At 38.9% G+C, this 14996-nt stretch overlaps 1 protein-coding gene across 1 annotated transcript in view; it reads right to left on the bottom strand.

Moving 5' to 3' along the window:
* Positions 1-9432: 9432 nt before the first annotated feature.
* The window catches only part of COL28A1 (collagen type XXVIII alpha 1 chain), a 58656-nt gene continuing 53092 nt past the window's right edge, over positions 9433-14996 (bottom strand). Inside the window, exons 33-36 of the mRNA XM_066196967.1 lie at positions 13690-13877; positions 11378-11594; positions 10762-10938; positions 9433-10171 (exon numbers count right to left, since the gene is read on the bottom strand). Of these exons, the coding sequence (XP_066053064.1) occupies positions 10769-10938; positions 11378-11594; positions 13690-13877 (575 nt within the window). The 3' untranslated portion in view covers positions 9433-10171; positions 10762-10768. The remainder of the gene's footprint in view (positions 10172-10761; positions 10939-11377; positions 11595-13689; positions 13878-14996) is intronic.

The raw sequence follows: 14996 nt of genomic DNA, 5'->3' as shown, positions 1-14996 counted from the left end.
CTGCTTTACTTGAGCAGGTATGTAAATTTGCAGTACTGTTCTTCAGTTGTACAACACCTGTCTTGTACAACAAACTGTGATGTCTGTGAATCCATCACTTTGGCATCTTAAAGTCAAAACGATTGGTTTGCTTTTTTGAATTTCTAACCTGGCTTCCAGCAACTCCTCATTTTCCCCTCCTAGGATAAATTTTTAAGTGACTGCAAGGAAAGGAACTTTGTCAATAGCTTCAGTCACCTGAAGAGCCATATCAGCCTTCTGGTGCTGCTACTTCCCAGTTCCACCCTGTGTTTTCAGTGTTCCCCAACAGAGCTGGATCATCCAGCATGATCTCAGGGAGTCAAGGTTTTGACTCTTACTCCTCAGTCAAAGAACTGATAAAAAAGACTTAGGAATTAATGTGCATTAGTACCCTGCACCTTTAAAACCTTGTACTATGATTTTTGTTGGATTTTTTTCACTGTCCCACATGAGTTCTTTACTGGGAATCACTCAAATGTTGTGCTATTAAGTGCTGCCTTCCTGCTTCCTGCCCCTGGAGATGGAGACCATAAGATTTAACATAAATGTTAACCTAAGGCCAAGTGAGTACTTGGCAGAAATAAAACCAAATAGATATGTCTCTAATTAATTTTTAAATGAACATTTTATTCAATCTTGTTACTCTAAATGTGGGAGTACTGTTAAATGTCTGTTCTCTGACTATTTCTCAAGTGGAGGATGTGGCTGTAAACTGGATCCTATATCCTTCCTAGATTTATAATCCAGATGAGCACTCTGCAGGGATTAATCCTAAATCAAATGAAAATCACACCTGAGGGTCTGAAATTTTTCCCTGCACAGGAGAGTGCTTCACCAGCATTTGACCATTTACCATCGAAAACAGCAGGTTTCACATATTCCACTGTAGGCTCTGTTGAAATCATAGCTGAAATATGGTTAGTGTTTCAAGGACAGGTAGAGTAATCATGTCTAAACCAAATTTTCAAACATAATTTAGAAAAGCAAACTGCTGTTCAGAAGCTGGCAATGCTTCCCTGGGGACAATGAAGCCTTTGTTCCTATTCCTGTTCAATGTTACTCAGGGGTTTTTTTGCAGAGAATAGGCGGTGTCTGTTTACCCAGATTAAAACATCATTTGTCACTCTAATCAACAGCATCCTGCTTTTAAACTATTTCCCTGTCAGCCAGCTTGGGCTCTAAGCACTTTTTCTTTGGCAGTTTCCAAAAGCTGCATTTCTTATATCTTGTTCAGACTCATTCAAGGAAATATTTCCCAAAAGGCACTGGGCATGTCTTGTTTTTGGGTAAACTTCATGATGTCTAAATGCAGAAAATGTCTTATCAAACATAGAAGTTGTCTTATCAAATGTAGGTCTGAATATTCACAAATTCATACTGTTCCCAGTGGAAAAAGTCTCATGCATAAGCTCTATCTTCTTGCTCTTAAACGATACAAAAGCAGCATTTAAGTCTCATTAGCAATTGTACAACTGCTGGTACTTTCTCCAGGAGAATAAGTTAGATTCACAGAGTCTTGATTATTTCATATAGAACTACTGTAATTGCACAAAATTTCCAGTTATGCCAGTCAAGTGTCAGCAATAGCAACTTGGAACCAAAGCCTTACGGATGTGTGGTGGCTCTCTCATTTGATCTCATTTTTGCAGCATACAGTTTGTGTTACTGAATTATTTTTTGCTTATTTGTTTCATTTTGTGAGTCAGAGTTGTAGACTTTATGCATATTATAAAAGCAAAAGCTTTCTAAAAGATCCATGTGTACTGGTGGTGAGCTGTCACCCTGAACTCTCAGTCCTTTTGAGCCTCAAAGAAGTGGAGGGAGCATGAGTTTCTCTTACGTGTAGCATCTAGGAATTTCATTCCTCACATCAGGGCAAAATGAGGAAACTATTACAAATGTTTAACATTATGGAAAAAAAAAAAACCCCATGAAAGCCTGGCTGGAAAAAATTTGCTGTGTCCTATTAGCCACACATATTTGTGGGCTAGATGTCTGGGCCCAGGAGAGACTGAGAAAGCTGTTGCAACATATAAATGAACCAAAAACATTAGCAGGTTTCCTATGGCTTTTGCAGTTAAACAAAGGTTAATTACACATGTTCAGCTGGACCACCTAGTCCTTTGACTTTTAAATATATAACTGTGTATGTGGGAGTGTTGTTTCCAAGATGAGCATAAGGTAAGAAAACGCTGGTATGAGGAATGTGCGTGTCCCATGCTAGGAAGCAGTCAGTAGTGGAGACATTCTAAAATGACTAAAGAGAGGACAATCCCTTTTGATTTTACACTTTGCAATGTGCCTGGGTGGCTGAACTCCAAAATGTTTCAGCAGGAGCACCTCATCAAGGGAACACCTTCACAGTGGGGTTTCTGTACAGCTGCAGTGCTTCTTACTTCCTGCTGCCACTCAGCACATTCTGTATTTAATTCCTGCCTGACCTCTCACCCTGACTGCCCTCAGGAGCTTTGGACTGTTCAAGAGGGTCAGGTTTGAGGATGAGACTCACTTCCTGAGAATACTTGCTTGTGTGCAGGAGTACAGAAGCTTGAGTAATGCAACCTGACCTTGTACTTAACTCTCCTTTGAGAGGGAATCCTGAATGGACTGGATGATTTCTGTGGTCTTTTCCTACCTGAATTAGCCTACAATCCTAAGAATGTCTTGTCAGGTTTGCACGTTTTGCACCTCCTTCAGCTTCCTAATATCTTGTTGTTAGTCCCTGGTGCTGCTTTACATTCTCCTCCCTTATGCAGCCCACAGAGCCCATGCCTGACCATCAGCAGTGCTGGATCGAGCCCATCTCGCCCTTTATGAGCCTTCATGTTCTCCCTTTCCTTCCAGAGGAACAGTGGTATTGTGAAAGTTCTGCTTATCATTCTGAGTAGCACTACACAAAGCATCTCTTTATAGTCCCACATTACAGAAGGGTGGTTAACTATCTTTTGTGTCTGTGCCATTTCCATCATGAGGGAAAAGAACTGTTCTGTTGGATTGCATGACTAACTACAGGGTGAGTTTGCCCTCCTTCCAGTGTTGTGTCCTGGTTAATGCACACTGGGGTTTATGGGTCTAAAAGTCCCTTTCTCTGTCCCTGTACAATCACCATGCCCACTGCTTGCTGAATGATGAGCTTGCATGTCCTTGGTTAACCCTGGTATTGGCTCAGTTCCTTCTGTAACAAAAGCTTCTAATCTGACAGCCAGGAGGTAGCTCGTATTTAAAAAGAAGATTATAGGCAATGTGAGAACAGGATCCAAAATGTTTTTTCCTACTTGGAAGTAATAAATTGAGGCCTGTGCTGCTTGTGGCACCTGTGCATAACTTAAACCCAGTGCTTACGGATTACTTGTAATTCTTAAAAAGCACGTACATAAAGAACAGGAAATAAACGCAACAAGGCAGGAAACACTTTCCCTTGATGTTCAGTTCAGCATTATACTGATGTTTAGCATTTCACTGCTGTTTCACAAATACATCTGCTCAGTATTAGAGCAGGAAGCAAGCTGGTTAAAGAAAGCACAGTTAAAGAAACATAGCCAGTATCCAAAACATATCTGTTGAGATCCATAGAAGGAAATGCCCAAACAAATGCTTGCTACCCTGTGGTAACCAGCTGGCAAATAGAGTGCCTGAGAGAAGGTGGAGATTGCGGATTCATAGAATATCCTGAGTTGGCAGGGATCCACAAGGATCAAAGTCCAACTCCTGGTCCTGCACAGAACCAGCCTCAAGAGTCACACCATGTGCCTGAGAGCACTGTCCAAACACTTCTTGAGCTCTGCCAGGCTTGGTGCTGTGACACTTCCCTGGGGAGCCTGTTCCAATGCCCAACTCGCCTCTGGGTGAAGGACCTTTTCCTAATATCCAACCTGAACCTCCCCTGACCCAACTTCAGGCCACTGCCTTGGGTCCTGTCCCTGCTCACCACAGACAAAATCAGTGTCTACCCCTTCTTTGCACCTCATGAAGAAGTTGGAGACCGAGGAATGCTACTAGCATGTCATGAGTGTGAAAAGTCAACATACGCCTGAGGGTGAGAATGACCTGATGTAACTGTTTGAATTAATTTTGTATCACAAATATTAATGCTGCCCTCTCCCATTGTAGCTGTGTGAAAAATAGGCAGTGCTGGAGTGGGCTCCCATTACAGAACAGGCTGCTACAGAAGAAAAAGTCTAAGATAAAGAAAAGTAAAAATATTTCCCTGTGCAAAATATACGACTTTAAAAGAAAAAGAGGAGTTTAATGAAATGATGTTCTGAATGCAGCCTTGTTCTCAGGGCTGTAGGGTCAGAAAGCTTTGCAGAGAATGGATGTGTTGGGACATGGCTAGTTTGAGCTGACTGGAGGGGCAGGTTCAGCCTGTGCCCCAGGCTGTAACCAGGAGGGGTCATGCTGGGTACATCCAGGCACCATCCAAAAGCAGAGACTGAAATCTTTACTCCTGTCTCAGACCTCCTTGGCCTCCTCAGATACCAGCTCATGAGCTCTGGAGCCCTTCACTTTTTATTTATTTATTGATTAATAGATTTTTTTTTTTCTTGATTTGCTAGATTCAGCAGTACTGCAATGGTTATAGGTGAAATGGGGTTCTGCAAGGGCATTCACAATGTGATTATGGGATATGTTGCTCTTTGGCTTTCATACTATGTATGGTACGCTGCATACAAGCCCTTTTTACAGCTGTGCTCCTGCTTGGTGTAAATACCTTGACCCTGCAATGCTCAGAATCTGGTTTGTGTAAACATCCTGTTTACGCAATGTTCAGGTTAAACCAGTAAGGCAACTTATGAATTTGCCAAAGGGACTAAGGAGCAGCTACAGTGGCCAGTACAAAATGTAAGTAGTGAGATGAATTAAGAGGCAATTTAAGCAGCTTCTGCTGCTGAGCTGAGATTTGGAAGTCATTACTTCGATATTCCTTCTAAAAACCTGTTGATGTCTCAGTTTGTTTAAAAAAGGCATTTTGTTGTTTTCCTCCTGGTGGCACTGCAGGATAACACTGTGGTCCATGGGGCCCTGTACTGCAGCTGCATCATTTAAGATGCTGAGATATCTTCTTGTTGATGCAATAAATCCTGTTATGCTTGACTTGAGGACGAATACAACATCCTTACTCCAGAAAAATCTATAACTTATTTGATGAGACCTATGTTGGATGATTTTATCCTCTTAAAAAGGAAAGAGCTTATGAGCCGTAAACAGCTTATGAACTGTAAACAGATCAGGCACATCACTGAGAGTGTAAAAAATCTCAAAAAAGCATATGACATATGATGCTAGATTCTGACATATGACATTTGACTGCTAAATTCTCAACAACTCTGCTCAAAGGATGGTTTTCACTCAGACACATTCACTTGTGTTCTCTAGAATGTCCAGCAAGTACCGTGACTTTTGTTGACTATATTCTACAGTTCACATGGAAAAAGAATGGGTGATTTCTACTTGGAAATGTGATTGTTCCCTTCAGGCAGAACATGGTGCTGCCTCCAGCACTGCCCTCATCAGTACACTTTCCAGCTATTACAGACACTGTGTATTTTGGCAGCCTTTGCCTCAAGTCACTTATGATCTGTTCAGTTATGTGGTGTGCAGACTAAAAACATCCAGTCATAGTTCTCTGAGGGACCTTGAAATGAAAATATGAATTTTCAAACCCAGATTTTATATGTAAATCTCATTATGTGTTAATTAATTTGAAAATACTGCCTCTCTGGTCAGCAGAAATATATCTTACCTATTAATTTACAATGTAGTTAAGACTGATAGAAAGTATCCTTTGAGAAAACATGATGCGCTAGGGAGTTGCCCTGAATGAAGTAAGAAGTAGCTGAAATTGCCAATTATGTCATGAATGTAATTCAGAAGAATTACTATCAATTTGCTTTCCATGGAAAAATCTGTCCCCAGCCTCAATCCCCACACCCATGCCTGTGTGCTCAGCCAGCCCAAGGCACCCCAAGGGCAGGAGACAGCAACCAGGCCCCAAAATCCCTGAAATCCTTCTCTGAATTCATGCTTTCCAGTGCTGAGCATCCCTCTCGCCTGCAGCCCCTCTTCCCAACCTCTGCCACTGAAGGCACATCCTGGGGCCCTTTTTGATTTGTTGATCATTTATTGCTGTGGGAGGTTTTTTTGAGTGTCCTGAAAGCTTTAAACTGCTGAGACAGGAGCACCAGTCAAAATAATTCCAGTAGCATTTGGGATTAGCTGAGATATTTTAAAGCTAATCCAAAACTCTTTGGGAGTTTTACTCACATGTTGAGCTTGTGCTTGCCAGATTTATTCTTGTCAAAGCACTTACTGACCACTCTTTTTTATAACAAGAAATGGTTTCTTTGTTTCCCAGGGTTAACCATGCCAGATATTGGTGATTGCTTTTGCTAAACCAGTAAAATGCAAAAAAATCTTCCTTCTCCCTCCCTGTCCACATGGAGGGAGATTACAGCTGCTAAAAGCAGGGGCAGTGGGACAATGGACCTCCTTCTTTTGTCTTACAAATTGCTCTTAAATAGGTCTTACATTAGAATGCCAAAATAGAAAATCTTTATGGATTATGTTTTAGAGCCTTACCCATTTGGCTGAATTTCTACATATTCCTGGTTGGGAAAAAAAAGTTACACTTCAGAAGCATCTGGCTCAAAATTTGAGTTTCACGTATCCCTGAAGCAGAGAACTGATTTTATCTCATGAAAAGATATAATAATACTCCTGGAAGTGAAGACTCTGATATTTAAGGCAGACTCAAGCAAAAAATCTAGTAACTAAATATAATTTATAATTCATATTTTGTTGTCTATCTACCAAGTATGGTAGCTTAGATGTCTGCTTACATTTGCCTGTGGAATTTCAAAACCTTGATCTGCTGCAGATTGGCTTCAGCAGCACGTGGAAGAGTTCTACAACTGGGAAGATAAAAGGTCAGCCTAGGGAGACAAAAAATTATTCTAAAGAATGGTAAAAAGCTGCAGGAGGAATAACAGTAATGTCTAAGATCTCAGTGCTGAACCACCATTTTCTCATGTGGCAGCAAAAAAATTGCTCTACTTGCTGGTGGAGCTGGGATGTCCCAGCCCCATGAATGCTTTGGCCCTTTTACTGAGGGGTGGAGAAGGAGGAGTTATTTGTTCTGGTAAAAAAAAAAAAATCATCAGCTTACCTGTGAGAACCTGCTTGTAACTCTGTGCTGTGCTGGCCTTGCAAGCTTGGGAAGGGTGTTCTATACGTACAGATGGTATCAGAAGAGCTCAGGAAGCAACCAAGGAAAAGAAGTGTGGGAAAGTGGCACTAAACCTGCACTGTCCATAATATGTTTCTTTACAAATGTATATATTGGTCTCAGCCATGCTATCAATAGCATAATTTTTAATTAATCTTCTTCTTTCTTTTTCTTTTTCTCTCCAAGGAATGTCTCTGATGGCAACTTCCTAATGAGGAAACATCTTAATCAGTTTTCCAAGGATGTTCAAAACTGCAGTGCAGGAAATGTTGCATATTTTCAGTCAATTTAGGGTAACAGAGAGGAAATTTGAAGATGTAAAAGGAACAGAGGAGTGCAGACAGCAGGATGGTCAATGCAGAGGCAGTTTTATCAATGTCTGAATGTCCTAGGGACGGACAGTGAGTAAACTGAGTTAAGGCAAAAGATGAATTCTGTTTGATAGTTCTGAACAGAGACTGGTAGAGCTTCTCAAAGTGAAAAGGTGCTGCGGTTCTATGCTGAGCAAATGGAGCACTATTTTCCTGTTAATTTTCTGAGTCTTTATCTGAACTCAGAATCAAGGATGCCAGAAAAAGAATTTATCTTATAATGATCAGGTCTATAGAAAAGTCTCTGTTATTCACTACTCTTAGCTTTTATGGTTCACTGCATTTGGCCTGGTCTAGCAGAAGATTTAAGGATTAAACTATTCTTCCTTTCAGAATTCGCCCGTGAAAAAAATAAAGGGTTTGTTTGCCAGTGAAAACTGTAATGCTCTCAGCAATGATCCCGTATGATTTTACACTAGTCAGGAATAAAACAGTGGATGTTTGGCAAGCAGGGCCCTCTCCTGGTTTACTGCCCCATGACACCCTTGAGAAAGAAGAGCTGGGTGAAGAGGCACGGGAGCCAATGCTGCCTGTCTCTGCTGATGCAGATTTAGAGAAGAGTCCTTTCAGGAGGGACTTATGTGCCTCTCCATGGTTTACTAAATATCAGAGCATACATTCAGAGTTTGCAGTCTGGAGATACACAGAAAGACCTGAACAGAAAAGGATGCTCATTTCAGGATGATCTGATTTGAACAGCACACAACTTTTAAAACAACTTTTATAGTCTTCACTTTTCCTTCTTTTCTACAAAAGGTTTAGTCAACTCTACACGAAAGTGGAAAATAAAGCAGTGGTCTTTTGTATAACACTAGTTTAACCGCATCAAAACAAGTCCTTGTATGCATGTTAAAGAGTAACTGCTTGTTTTATAACCTTGTTAAGTAAAAAATTATGTCACTATTTGTACATACTAAAGCTTGTCAGCTTTGCCAGAAAGGTTTTCACTAAAGATTACAGAAGATATTGCACACCCATTACTTACATCTTCATATTTATTTCCAAACTCATTATCCCCAGCATTTCTTAGACAGATGTGTCTCTTTGTCTGGAGATCTGGAGCTGAACACACAACTAATCCCATCCCTGAAGCAACTGCCCAAGCAGACAAGATCAGAGCAGATTTGAAAGATCTTGCAGATTCCTAGTCTCTCTTGCAATTCCAGTGGGCATTGCTGCTGTGAGTTTCCAGGTGCAGCTAAATGTAAAATGTTCCTGGTAGGATCAAGGGGATTTCATACTATGCACAGCACAAGGTATTATCTTCAGTTTTACTGTTCCATGTCACACAGAAATTAATTGTACCCTCAGAGGTTTTTTGAGTGATCATCATGTTATTGAGTATATTATAATCATTTTAGTTCTGAGTGTAAGAACAGGATGTTTTCTGGGGTTGCTCTCAGGTTTTTTCATTTCTAACTTGAAACTTATTTTAAAAGGCCAGATTTTTGGGGAAAAAATTTGAAATTTTACACTCTACTTCAAGAACAGCTTTCCACAAAATTAGGTTTGCATCATATTTGCTGCAAACAAGTTCATTTTGCAAAGTACATCCTGTCATTTATTTACAAATTGTGCAAGGAATTGTTTGAACATATCAAGAGTTGTCCATACTGCTGGTGTAGATTCTATTCTTTTGTTTACAAAGAAATAATGATGCTTGACTCTTTATCAGGTATTACATCCCATTTTAATCATGTTTGTCATTTTCAGTTTTAACAATGTACTCATATAGGGTTATGTCTAAAAGTAGAAAGGATACAAGTAAACATTAATATACATCTTTCAGTGCTTTCCCCCTTTTTAGTTTAGTAGCATATATTAGAGTATTAGAATGAAATAACCCTTTTTTTTTTTTTTTTTTTTAATCCAGGGACCCTGAGAAATCGAAATGTACTGACTGGCCTAAAGAACATTAAGAACTCTGGTTTTAATGTAATTCTAAATGAAAGTCCAACCTTTATAACTGAAACTATTATATTGATGTTAATCCAAGTGTGCTTTAATAATGGACAAATCCCCTCTCTCATTACCCATAACTGTGTTACTTACATTCCAAAGAAGAACTCTAATCAATGGAAATCTTTATTTATGTCTCTAAATGTTGTATTAAGAATGCTAATTTCAGGAACTACTTACTATTGTTTAATACTACAGCATATTTTATTCTTCAATGAGTCTAAGAGACCTTGGTCATTAAAAACTAAATGTAAACACTTTTGACATTTTAATCCTAAAAATAGAATCTCATTATTGCCATGTGCAGTAGTATCAAGTTACTGTAAATTTGGAGGCGAAAGGTATCTCCCTGTCTGTGTGTATGTGTGATTGCAAGTTATTGCTCTGGTGTTGCAGTTAACATACATTATACAGGAATATGGTTAATGTGCAGACCATAGTGGGGAAAGCAATAAAGCACAGCAGTAATAATTTCAAGCTAACACCCTTTTTGGATTCTTCTCAATCAGTTGTTCCTCAGTACACATGAACTTCCAGCTTCAGAATTTCCCAACAGAAGTCATTTCTAGAATAAATAAGAAGTTGTTTGATTTTCCTGAAAAGTTTTGAAAAACACAATCAATAAAATTTTCCTGTACTGTAAGTTGAAATAGAGTAGTTAATGCAAGATTTTTGGGATGAGTTATATGCCTTTTGTAAAGGCAGTCATGCATTACTGGTAAGAAACCTCTCTGAAGGCCATGTCTTGTTCACTAAGCATATAAATCTAAGATAGCCAGTATAGTTTAACTGGATTTCCAAATTGTAAGGTCCCTCTCCAAAGGAAAGCTGTACTGATTTGAGAGTGACAGTCTTGTAAGTTGTGAAAAGAATAAAACAAGAAAATGGAAAAAGAGTCAGTGGAGAGATGTCACTGAAGGATGGATGCCAAGGTCTGTCCTACTCAAGATAATAAGTGATCTAGAGAAGGGAGTAATTAGGGAGGTGATGAAATTGGAGTTGGTGACAGTATTGTGTTCCTCTAAAGTCGTTAAGTAGCAGTAGTAAAGAAAAGGCGTGACTGCAAGAAATTGCAGAAGGACTTTGTGATATAAACTGCATAGGCTGTGAGTTGAAAACTGAATTTTGATTAATGTAAAATAAAACATAAGAGAGAAAAGAGGTGATTGAAGGAGGACAACTTACTTATTCATCAATCAACACAGATTTCTTGACATTCTTTTTCTGTTTCAAATCTATTGTTGTTACCATTGCAACCTCCATACCAGAACTGGCCACAAGAATTGCCATTCTGGTCATAAAACCATTTCACCACGAAGTTCCAACAATCCCCTTGCTTCATAGGTTCCAAGCACCTTGGATCTGAAAGTGCATCAGTAGAAGTTAGCTTGGATTCTGGGAATAAGTTATGTTATCTTAGAAGTGCCTCCTTCACTAAGAAAAGCATTCCCTTTTTTTTCCTTTCTTGTAGTGCCTGGCCAAATTCCACTTCCATTAATGAATTATGTGAACAGGCCTAAAAAATACAGGATGAGTTGGAAACAAGACTGCCTAAATCCTGATGCAAGAATGAAGCTGCTATTTAAATACCTGAGCATGCAGTTGGTACACAAGGGTATCACCTGAGTCTGAAAATCTGGCTCTGACTGTGTGTGATGTCTGTGGACAGAGCACCCAGAAATATGAAAAGTAAGAAAATCTAAATTATATTGGAAGAGGGAGTGGGATTTGCTTTTTTTGCCTTTTTTTTTTTTTTAACAGATTTGCTACCTGATATCTGCAGACAGTATTTATTACTCACTTTTTTGGGTTGTTGCTACATGTGTTTGCCACACAGCTGGCTGGGGATCTTCAGCAGCAGTTCCACCAAAGAAAGGATTGACAGCTGGACTCAGGGGTCTGATTTCAGACATATTAGACACTGGAGGAATTATGGATTTTCTGGGAGCAGAGGTGGTCACAGTGTGGTCCTGAGCAGATGGCAGAGGCTCAGTGTAACTGGAGAGTGATGGACTGTGCTGCAAAAGGAGTCAAAAGCTTAAAATTCTGTCTGGGCATAGATGCTATGACAAAAAAAAAATCTATAGAATTACACAGGAAATTTTTCCTAAGCAATGTGTGAAAAAATACTATTAACAGCACGTTGGTTACTGTGATTACTCACTATGGAGCCATAATTTTCTGACAATGAGAGCATAATGAAAAGGCAAAGTAATGCCTTTGATTTAGCTACTAGGCTGAATTCATTCAATCTAAGCTAAATTCCAGTCATTACTTAGTTTGCAATATAAATAAAACAAAAAATGGGAGGAATTTTTGGGTAAACAACTGCTGCTTAACATGTAGTACACTCATTGGGCATGATCTGACATCTTCAATCTGTCCTTCAATCTAGCCTATGATCTGACATCTTCAATCTGTCCTTCAACCTGTCCTTCAATCTAGCCTAGCTGGCTAATCGCCAGTTACTAATCATTAGAATTTTAGAATTTACCTTGATAGAAGTGTTAAGCAGTCAACCCTGCTCTTCAAATTGCAACTATTATAGAAAGATTTGCCTAATATTTTAGTATATTCAAGAGGATTTACAAGGTCCTTAGTACAGTATAGTACAAATAACTGCCTTAATCAGACGTTGATTACCTACTGAGAACAGAAAGGAATTTGACACTATTCAATATCTTCCCATTTACAGACCACCACTGAAAAAGTCAGTTTAAGAAAACTCTTCAGAGTGATTGGAACTCAGTCTAGGTGAAATGTAAAGGTGTAGACAATTCATCCAGTCCTTTGAATTTTGCATTTCTTCTCTAGGTCTACAAAAAGATTGTGTTTATTTATGATAATCATTCAACAGTTTGAAGATTTAACCATAACAACAGCCAGCCAGAATCAAGTGTGTGAGCATCCAATCCTATCTGATAAAACTAAGAACCTACCTAAGAACCATTTCTGATCCTTATCACGTTTTATAAAATCAGCATCTATCTAGGTTTACCTTTATTTTTCTTAATAATAAAGAATGTCAAAACTGACCCTCAGTGTCTCACAGATCTGTCTAGATGTATTATAAGCCAAAAACTGAAATCAATCACTCCTACCCAATGAGGTCTCTTTCTTGGAAATTAACCTAGATTTTGAAAGTGAACTATTTAATTATGGATGATATTATATAAATAATACTACAAAGATTAATAGTGGATAATCCATTGGTTCCTCCACACTAAGTCAGTAATATTTAATTATCTCTAATCTGTATTCAATTAATATTTGAATACCAGTATCATGGTCTGCTATATTCATTCCATGCAGCTACAGAGGTTTGTACATCATATATTTCAACCAGTTTATCCATCTGGTTATAAGAGTCATTTTGTAAAGCTCAAAATTTTTATCACTGACCAATTTAGGCAAAGCAATAAAAATGCCCTAAGGAGTTGAGAAATATCCTAATCCGATGCTCCAACAGTGGCTGAAAAATACCAGAGACCTAATAAGGGAGCTGAGGTGATACACACCTCCAGGAAATATTATCTATTGCATTAAAGCTCCCCCTGTCCTGTCTGTCTGTGCAGCAGCACTGCTTTGGAGGGCAGAACCTCAGTGTAGGTCAGGAGAAATTTAAAGCTGGGGAACAAAGACTAACAAATAAGGAGTCCTAGAAGTTCAGCCCAATGTGGAAAGTGAAACAACACCAAAGGCTTAATAACTTGGAAATATGGCTGGGAACAATCTGGAAAGTGTGTGACCATGACAAGAAGCATTGTACTAACAATCAGCTTGCACATAAATAAATGTCTTATCCACTGCCACAGTAGAAATGTAAGAGTTTTAACCCCCTTCTAAGATGAATAAGACCTATTAAAAATGTGAGGACTGTTAGCATTTATTGCAACTGAGAGGCAGTATTGCCCTATTTCTTTTGTAAACGTTTGTTCTCAACAAATAAGTTCACTCTAACTTTAAAATTTTTTTCAAACACTTTGGTCTAGTTAAATGACATGTCATTTGCATATTTAAAGGTGAATGGTGACATAAAGATGGTAAAATATTTGAATTCAAATAAAGACACACATTTTAAAAACATTTCACAACTGTTAGTTCTTTACTCACTGGGTAGCTAATTCCTTCTGTAGGAAGCATATCAATCTCTGAAGTGGTCATTTTAGGTAATTGGCTGTTAGCATCTTTCCTGGAAATTTCAGATTCCAGACTTGGAGATGGAGATAAAATATTGTATTTTCTGGTGTATATTGCAGACTCGTTCTCACAGATTTTTGTGATTAGTTTATTTTCAAGAGCTGAAAAGATTCATGAAATAATGACATTTTTAAAGGCTAATGAAAAGAAGTCACAGTGATTCAGAACAAGCTTTTAGTGCAGTATTAGCCCTAAAAATTTAATCACAGTGACTTGTGAAAGACCATCCTCTGTAGTTATGTCAAAATGCAAACGATAAGTAATAAAGTAACACAGTCTCTGAATTAATTTATTTTAGTGCCATGTTGTTCTTTTAAGAAGAAACAGATAAAAATACCAAGTCCCTCTAGGAAGTAGAAGTCATAGCAGAGAAGAAAAAAACCAGTCAAAAAAATGAGGGTGAAGGAAAGAGTTTACATGTAAGAAAGAAAAAGAAAAACTGGGCAACAGTTTTCTACTTATTTGTATAAACAAAAAACACCAGGGACTGGGAATATTTTTATGTTGAATGCTGGAGTCTGAGTCAAAGTCTTAAATTTAATCCCAGTGGGAACCAGACCTTAGCTTGAATTCCTCTTAATGCCTTCAATACAGACTTAACTTCATTCCCAATCTCAGCATAGCAAAATAAGTTTATGCCCAGGAAAAGTATAGGCTGGTCTACAGTTAGTCTAGATCAATGTACCATTTTTTTAATGGGTCATTATAGATTTCCTCTGGATTTTCTCCTGATTTCACCCACAGATTTTTTTCAAGCCACATTGTCCTGAGTTGAAGTTTATTCTATCGCCATCTTCATGAACTGTTGAAACCAGGTGAGGCAGTGCTCCCTGCCTCCTCCACTCTGGATTATCTTCTGTTAATGGGCCCATCAGCACCTTTGCTACACAGCTCACAGATAACCCCCTCCTGGACTATCTCCTGTTAATGGGCCCATCAGGCCTTATCACATGACTCACCATCCCATTGTGAGATGCTCTGCCTAGAGGGAGGAACCAAGCATTCCAACCTGGATATAAGCTGAGACTCTGAACACCAGAGGGGCGCTTACCCACTGGATTCCCAGAGGACCCGAGCTACCAGACTTTTCTACAGGATCACTGCTTCAGGAAGACGACCTCATCTGGACTGCTTCCATCACTCCGCTCAGGTTGTATTCTGACTCTGTCAGTGGTCTTTTGTATTATTGCATCTATTTTATTTTACTTTCTTTCCTTTTT

Source organism: Chamaea fasciata, unplaced genomic scaffold, assembly GCF_029207755.1.
Source record: "Chamaea fasciata isolate MVZ Bird 193981 ecotype frontalis unplaced genomic scaffold, bChaFas1.0.hap1 SCAF_1, whole genome shotgun sequence".
NCBI lineage: Eukaryota > Metazoa > Chordata > Aves > Passeriformes > Sylviidae > Chamaea > Chamaea fasciata.
This window is presented reverse-complemented; position numbering and strand designations above follow the sequence as displayed.